This window comes from Protobothrops mucrosquamatus, unplaced genomic scaffold, assembly GCF_001527695.2.
Source record: "Protobothrops mucrosquamatus isolate PMUCROS unplaced genomic scaffold, P.Mucros_1.0 scaffold2971, whole genome shotgun sequence".
NCBI lineage: Eukaryota > Metazoa > Chordata > Lepidosauria > Squamata > Viperidae > Protobothrops > Protobothrops mucrosquamatus.
The window spans coordinates 106727-114741 of NW_015388992.1; the positions used below are offsets into that span (position 1 = coordinate 106727).

The 8015-nt window shown below is 47.1% G+C and overlaps 1 protein-coding gene across 1 annotated transcript in view; it reads right to left on the minus strand.

The window, feature by feature from the left end:
• Positions 1–8015, minus strand: part of SCAI (suppressor of cancer cell invasion) — a 28430-nt gene that overhangs the window by 5113 nt on the left and 15302 nt on the right. Inside the window, exons 10-15 of the mRNA XM_015826128.1 lie at positions 7856–7961; positions 5391–5490; positions 5129–5210; positions 4332–4404; positions 2194–2367; positions 1484–1506 (exon numbers count right to left, since the gene is read on the minus strand). Coding sequence (XP_015681614.1) covers positions 1484–1506; positions 2194–2367; positions 4332–4404; positions 5129–5210; positions 5391–5490; positions 7856–7961 — 558 coding nt within the window. The remainder of the gene's footprint in view (positions 1–1483; positions 1507–2193; positions 2368–4331; positions 4405–5128; positions 5211–5390; positions 5491–7855; positions 7962–8015) is intronic.

The following is an 8015-nucleotide window of genomic DNA, read 5'->3' on the forward strand; positions in this document are numbered from 1 at the left end:
CTCCCCTTCCAAAGAGGTCACGAACCTTTTCAGATTTCTCCTCCTCACCTCTTCCCCAAAAGTTCATCAAGCCAACGCTACGAGCTTCCTTTGAGGTCTTACAGTCCCCCCCCCCCAAGTCCTCTTGGTCCTTCTCTTTTGTCTATCAACAGCCCTGGAAGGTAGACATTGCTCACTGGCAGTGGAAGATGATGAACTTGCCTTTCGTTGGGTTTTGTCTTTTGAGCAGCTTGAGCATAGAGGCAAGGCAGTGATTCTTCTTTGTTTCCTTCACCCGGTGAACTCCTGCCCATCGAAGTAGGAATGGGATGAAAGCAGCTCTTTTGGAAGTTGAGGTGGAAGGGTTGGGAAGAAGGATCATCAGAGAATCTTCCGTATTGCAGCAAGAACTGACAACAGTTGCGTGCAGAGTAAAGGGATGGCATTTTTTTTTGACCTTGAGCCCAAACTGGAGAATTGCACAGAGGGTGCTCCATAATAAGAAGACGGCTAATCTTTTGACGTGATAATGGGCCAGGAGCCAAAATTCTATAGATTTTGAGGGACAAAGTCCAGCATCTTTAGTCAATGTGCAATAAAGGCTGACTTCTCAAAAAAAAAAAGAAACTTATGGACAGCGTTACATTTTCTAAGTTTTACACAACCATCCTTCAACTGTGCTGGATTCTTTTTGGGAGGGAATTGATGAAACAGAGATTGACTTCAATTCACGCTTATTGCTGTCTGCTTTGCACCATTTAAAGTCCCGCCCTTCACATTTTAAATCTTTGGGGAAACAGAAGATTATTTTTTTTCTGATTTTTTTTTCTCCTCCTCCTCTTTTTTTTTTCCTCTTTTTTTTTTTTTGCTTTCTAATTTTTAAAAATAGTACAAAAATAAAGAATTTGCACACAAGGGCTTAAAAGTGACTGGCTGCATTTCAATCTCAGGAGAGAGAGAGAGAACGTGTGCGCGCGCGCGTGTGCGCGCGTACACATATGTGTGTGTTGTCGTGGTGTGGCCAGCTACGTCTTCCAAATCAAAAGCTTCAAAACCCAGCAGTTTGCTTCAGTCTGAAATTGTAAAACTTGCGAAGGAGGGTCCGTTTATCAAAATTGAACCCAGGCAGAGTGGAACAGCTGTGCGGCCCCCCCTTTTCCATTTTCCTTTTTTTTTTTTAAAGAAAAAAAAAAAAACACCTGTTGAGTTCAAAAATAAAACTCCAGTAAATTCCTTGGGTTTTGTTTTGTTGTTTTTTGTTTTTGTGTGTGTGTGTGTGTGGATGTTCGCGTTTAGAAAACTGCACCATTTCAAAAAAAAGAATTTTGCAGCGAGGGTTAAAAAAACCCCTGCAGTCTCCAGAATGTGCATTTCTCTGCTTTAATAATCGTCGAGGGTGGTCTCCAGAAATACGTTTCGGACATCCAATATTGAAGCCAATTCCAAAATGTGCTTTTGGAGGTGCGGATTTTCCACCGTTTCATCCCTGGGCAGTTGGGGATACGATTCGGGATAATTCCTGGTTTCCTGCTGGGGAAAAAAAAGGAAAATAAGAAAAAAAAAAAGCCACAAAATTAGAACGGTTGTGAAAAAGACATCAGAATGCGGAAAGCAGAATAACAGCTGGAAGGGACCCCAAAACAGCAAGTACAAAACACGGTGCGAAGTATAGTGGCATCATTCTGCTTTGAAACTCTTCGAATTTGGTACTCAGAGCATTCTGACACGTGAACATTTCCTCCCAGGGCTCATTTTTTTATCTGCTATTCAAGCTAGAACTTGCCGGTGTCGGCTGCTTTTATGACTCACGATATTATTCCTAATGGGAAAATTGTGTTTGATACTCATTGTTTTGGGGACTCATCACACATCCCAGAACCAATTAACGATGAGTACTGAAGTGGCACTGTACGATAAAACATTTTAAGCCTCTAACAACACTGAGCTGAAACTCGGTGGAAGTATTTGAATGTGGAACTTTGCAAACCATTCGCCCCCTGCCCCATAAGGAAGGAAGGAAGGAAGGAAGGAAGGAGGGAGAGAGGGAGGGAAGGAAGGAAGGAAGGAAGGAAGGAAGGAGGGAGGGAGGGAAGGAAGGAAGGAAGGGAAGGAAGAAAGGGAGGGAAGAAAGGGAGGAGGGAGGGAGGGATGGGAAGGGAGCAAGGGAAGAAGGGAGGAAGGAAGGAAGGAAGGAAGGANTCCTTCCAAGCATACCTATGGAGCGGGAATGAGTCAAGAGTTGTGCGATATCCCGGTTGATTTTGCGAAGGTAGTCGTGGCATTTGTCCCACAGTCCTTTGCGCATGCTTGATAACCCGGAGACGAACAGGAATGCCATGAGCGGATTGTTCAGGAAGAAAGTGAAGAGACTGCCTCGTTGGGATTGATCTACGAGACAATAAAAACCAAACCACTTCACATTGCACCCGGCAGAAACGACGACGAGCGCAAGAGAGGAAGAAGAAGTGACCCACAAGGACAATCCTGAATTCTCCACCATCCTTGAGAGGTTTAAAAGGACCTTTATTTAGGACTTTTTCAGTTAGGGTCATTTATGATAAGAGCTTGGTAGCTTTCAGGACGATCCTTCTTCCTGTGGTCGTTTTCATATTACCGTCCCCGTGTTTGGGAGTGAATTACACAACAGCATGAGTCCGTTTGCAAATCGGTAGTGTATCAAACAAAATTGAATGAACTAATCGTTAAGAGCCTCAGGAGTGGCTTTTTTTCTCTCTGCTGGAGTCATTCACCGTTTGGTGTTGCATTGTGATTGTCGTCCTCGTGTTTAAAGGGGAATATTCCGTTTCTGGCATTACTCTGGACCAGTGCTTCTCAACCTTGGTGGCTTTAAGATGGGGAGGGGGGGTATTTCAAATCCCCGAATTCCCACGCCAGGGAATTCTGGGAGTCGAAGTCCACCCATTTTAAAGCCGCTGAGGTTGAGAGGCGTTGCTCTGGACTACAGGTAGCCCTCGACTTAACGGTCACAACTGACCCCCAAATTTATGTTGCTAAATGAGAGCATTTGTTAAGTGATGGTTTTTTGCCCCATTTTACCTTTCCTACCATTGTTGCTAAGCGATCAGTTGGCGACACACGTTCAGTGAATCTGACTTTGCTCGTCCAAAGGTCCCAAGAGGGGATAATGTGACCCTGGGACACTGCAACAGTCCTAAGTCCATGCCAGTTGCAAAGCATCCGGGAACGCTGCAACGGTCGTGCGAAAACCGGTCACAAGGTCGTTGCTTTCTTTTCCCAGTGCCGTTGTCACTTTGGACGGTCCCTAAACGAATCGTGCCAAGTCGAGGGCTACCTGTCATACTTTTCTCACCCTTTTTCCCAGGGACGCAGAGATTTATTTCTTTATTTATTCCCCCTAGTCCCGGAAGAGAACTTACCTCTACAGCCAAACGGCGAAGTCTCCAGCTTCTCTCCTGCCTTCACAGCTGACCACCAGTTTTTTCTGTGTCACAAATTATGTCACCAGACTGGACTTCATGCTGGGAAGGAGCTGGTAAAGGGGGGTCTCTCTCTGAGAGTGACACCTCTCCACCAGTTACCGTTATGGGGGACTGGAAAAACGGGTGGGAAAATTAATTGGTATCGCACGCTTCTCAAACCAGGCAATACGCTTTCTCCCAACCAAGATTTCCTAGCGGGGACAGAGAGGTTTCCGCTAAGGGGGGTCTCGCCAAATCAACCCCAATCCTTGGGTGGAAATAAAACAGCCATTAATACCCACGCCGTATAGGTGCGACCCCCTATACATGCACTCGACTCACCACCGTTCAAAGTTACATGACACACACACCCCCAGGACACTGCAGCCGTCGTAAATATGAGTCGGTGGCCAAGCGTCTGAATTTTGATCGTGGGACCGTATGAAAAACGTCCGCAAGTCACTTTTTTCCAAGGATGTTGTAACTCTGAACTGGGGTAAGTTGAGGACTATCTATTAGGAGGACTTGGTTTTTTTTTCTTTCCGGTTGAGTTTTGATCGGAGGACCTCCGGAGTTTCATTCCATCCTGCCTCTAATAAAACTCAGCGAGACGGTCTGGAAAGGCCCTCTGCATTCCGACGACGGAAGAATTTAAGGACTCCGGCTGCAAGATAACCTACATTCCTGGGCTCCTATCCAAGTTTTCTTCCTTGTTTTTTTTCTCCTCCAGTCTGATTAAAAGTCCCAAGAATTGTGCAATGGACAGGGGGTTTTAGTCGATCACATGACCCTGGCGATGCCGTGACGGTCCTAAGTCCCTGTGGTCAGCGCCGTTCTAACTCTGAACGGCCACTAAACTGTCATTAAGTCGAGTTTCCCAACCAAAAGAAGCTTGCCATCCTGACGGCCTACCTTGCAACGCTTTAGGATACGTGGTGGGAGAAAGCAAGCAGACCAGCGGCTGCCCGAACAAGTTGGTGAAATTCTGGAAGGGAAGCAGAAAACGGGATCTGAGAGACGGTTCCACTCTTATAAAAAGGGACCGCCGGCAGTTGCGTACGAAAAGCATGTGTTCAACCGGTTGGACCCACAAAGTTTACGTGGCGCCTTCCAGAAATCATATGGACGACACAACGGGAAATTGGAAGATCCTGCTGAGAAGCAAAAGTTGCTTTTTTTCTGCCAAGGGAGTTTCCTTTTTAGCATATTCCTCCCCGGCGGGAACGATCTTGCAGGAGGCTGTGAATTTTAGCAGGTGGTAAACCCGGGGGGGGGGGGGAGGAACAAGGGTACTCCCCCGACTTACGACCAACTAGGATCAAAATTTCTACTGCTAAGGAAGACAGTTGTTCAGCGAGTTTTGTCCCATTTCCTGACTTTTCTTGCCAGTCTTCTGCTGACTGGCCCAAAGTCACCCAGCCAGCTATTAAGGCTAAGTTGGGACTAGAACTCATCTCATCCAGTTGTTGTTTTTTCTGGATTATTGCTCCAAAATGGATGCTTTGTGCAGAACCCTAAGTCAAGTTCAGGTTTTCTCTTCTAGAACCCTTTAGAATTGAGAGGAAAATAGTTAACGCCTCACTTGCAACTTAAAGGCTAGATCCAAGAACATATTTCTCAAATGTCAGGCTAATTTCCTCCTCTTGGCCTCTTCATGCCATTCCGAACGTAGCATGCTCAAGAGGACTAGTAACTCTAAACAGCCTCACCTTGTAGGCGACGCTGTTCGACGAATCCACTATGACAAACAGAGGCTTCCTGGTGAAAGGGTAGAGATCACCAGGGTGCAAGCTGAAAAAAAAAGTCGTCAAATCATAAAATCAGAGGCCACCTGGCTTTGGAAGGTGGGAAACTCTGGCCTCCTAATTGTGGACACTAAGTCGAGGATTTGACGTCCACGGCCGTCCGTCTCGCAGCGGTGACCACGGGGGGAGGCCCAACTGCCCAGCTTCTCAGGAACAAGCAACTTACCAATGCATTTCCTTGTACAACTGGTTCCGTTTGTGGATCCCGTCCCCGTTTATGACGTCCCGGTTGCTATTGGTCAGGACGCCCCCAAAATCATAGGGACCTGCAGGGAGCAAATGGGGAGGGGGGAGGAGAGTCAAGGTCAGGAGAGCAGCTGGCTTGGGGGCGAACTAAACACAGAATAAGGAGCACAATTCCAGGAGGGGGAATTATGACGGAGCTTGTCGAGGTCTTGCTGGCCAAAAACGTTGAAAACTCCCGTCTTAAGGTTGCCAAGTTTGAGAAGCACTGAACTGTTCGGATGTTAAGAGGGGAGGCTAGCTTGAAAGGATAAATGCGTTGGCAACAGGTTAGGTTGAAAGGATGCAGGTAGTCCCCGAATTACACCAGTTCGTTTAGTGACCGTTCGGAGTGACTTAGGACCGTTTTTCACAGTTACGACCTTTGCAGCATCCCCGGGGTCGCGTGTGATCAAAACTCAGGCACTTGGCAACCGACTCAAAAGTTATGACGGTTGCAGTGTCCCGGGGGAGGGTGTGTCACCTGATTCCCCCTGACAAGCAAAGTCAAGGGGTTCATTTGACAACTGAACAATGGCAGTGATCCCCTTAAGGATTGTGACGAGAATAGTCGTAAAACTGGGGCACAATTCGCTTGGCAAATTCTCACTTAGCAACAGAAACTCTGGGCTCATTTGTGGTGGTAAGTTGAGGACTACCTGTATGTTTTGAACAACCCAAACGGAGACCCCTTTGTTCACACCCCGCCAAGTTGGGGGTGAAACCCAATTCTAACAATCAGTGTTAGATACTGGACTGTACATCCCTTTCTCCATTGGAGGATCTGACTGGGGTCTCCCAGAGAGGTCTAGGTGATGGCAAAGAGTTGACATTGACTTGAAGGCATCTAATGTAATCACTCGATGCCCCCTTTTAATTGATAAAGCCAAAGCCACGTTATCTGCGATGGCTCTCGATCTTCCATAAATCCAGGAATGACTCTGATCAGATGGATCTTCTGCGTGGGATACGTTCCTTCGTGATGTCGAACCGTGACATGATTCATTGGGGCTTTCTTACAGACCAAGGCTTGGCGTGACATGCGCTCTAGATCACGGTCTAAAGAAGCAGAGATCAAGGGGAGCAGAAACTTCTCCAAGACTTGGACTTAAGAGCTGAGAAAGGGCATCTAAAGCTTTGGATGGCCTTCAGCTGTCCAACAGTTCTCCTTCTACGTACTTAAGAATCAGCGTGGTGGACATCTCAAAGGCTTCCCCAAAGTTAGACGTAGAGGGTGGTCAAGCAAGTTATCAGAGACAAGAGCTCACAAAACACAGACGACAAAATAACAGAACAGAAGAACAGAGTTGGGAGGGACCTTGGAGGTCTTCTAGCCCAACCCCTTGCTCTAGCAAAGAGACAAAATGGACCCAAGCACCAAAACACATGCTTTGAATCCTGTAACAGCTTTTCCAAAGTTATTTTGGGGGAGGACGGGACCCGCCACCTTTCCAGCTATGATTTTATAGTGTTTTGTTGGGAGAAATGAGTGAAAGGCTCTGGAAAAGTTAATGATTCATGCAAGGAAGATGTAACAAGCATGCATTTTATAAAGGAATGCAAATCTCAAATGGATGGAATGAGGTGGGCACAACGTCAAGGGATCCCTCGGTTGGGGGGGGGGCAGACCTGATTCCACGAGATCCTCATTGGTTTCACGTGGTTTTCTCCAAGGACTCAGCAGCAAATTTTAAAAAGGGGAGGGGGTGGAAGACTTGGGAAGGGAAGGTTAAGCAAAAGAGAGTCCTTTTTACCAAGGAAGGACATAGAAGTGAGGATCGGAGGACGGAAACTACCAAAATCGTGAAAAGGGCTTGAATTGTCATGACAAACAAGGAAACGGCCACCACACACACCCCAAGACCACGTTGGAAAGCCACTGAAGCTCTGGTTTTGCCTCTGAACTGGGTTTTCAAAAAAAAACACCAGGCCAGGTAAAGCAGAAAAACATCAGAATTTCTGATAAGATTTGGACACTTTCTAGGCTAGGTGGAAAGACCCACAACAGTCCAGAAGAACATCTCTGCTTCATCACCCCCTACCAGATGTTCTCCATGAGGAGCCCTGGAGCATCTCAGCGGCTTCTTAACCCTTCTTCTCCAGAGCCAGAACAGGCAAACATGGCGCTGACTGACCTGGCCCATCAATGGAAGGGCGAAAAAGGACCAGCTGAGGCCTTCACAGCACACCGAAGGGAGTGTGTTGAAACTGGAGAGGACCAGAACTGGGTCAAGCTCTCCTGGGCTCTGAAAGGCAGGGCCCAAAGAGTTGAAGACCCACCCAACGAAGGACAACATCAGCTTCTCCGGAGAGTAGGCTTAGGGTTAGTGTGGAGGCTGCCTTGCCGTCCGCGAACCATAAAGAGAATTCAAGGCCTGTTCACAAAAGGAAGCATTCCTTTATTTGTACCTTCACTATCCAAACGACCTGAAGGGAAGACACCGGTGGCTGACAAGTAGATCAACAGGACGCTATTGGCAGGAAGCTCCTGAAAAAAGGAATCAGAAGAAGGAAGGAAGGAAGGAAGGAAGGAAGGAAGGAAGGAAGGAAGGAAGGAAGGAAGGAAGGA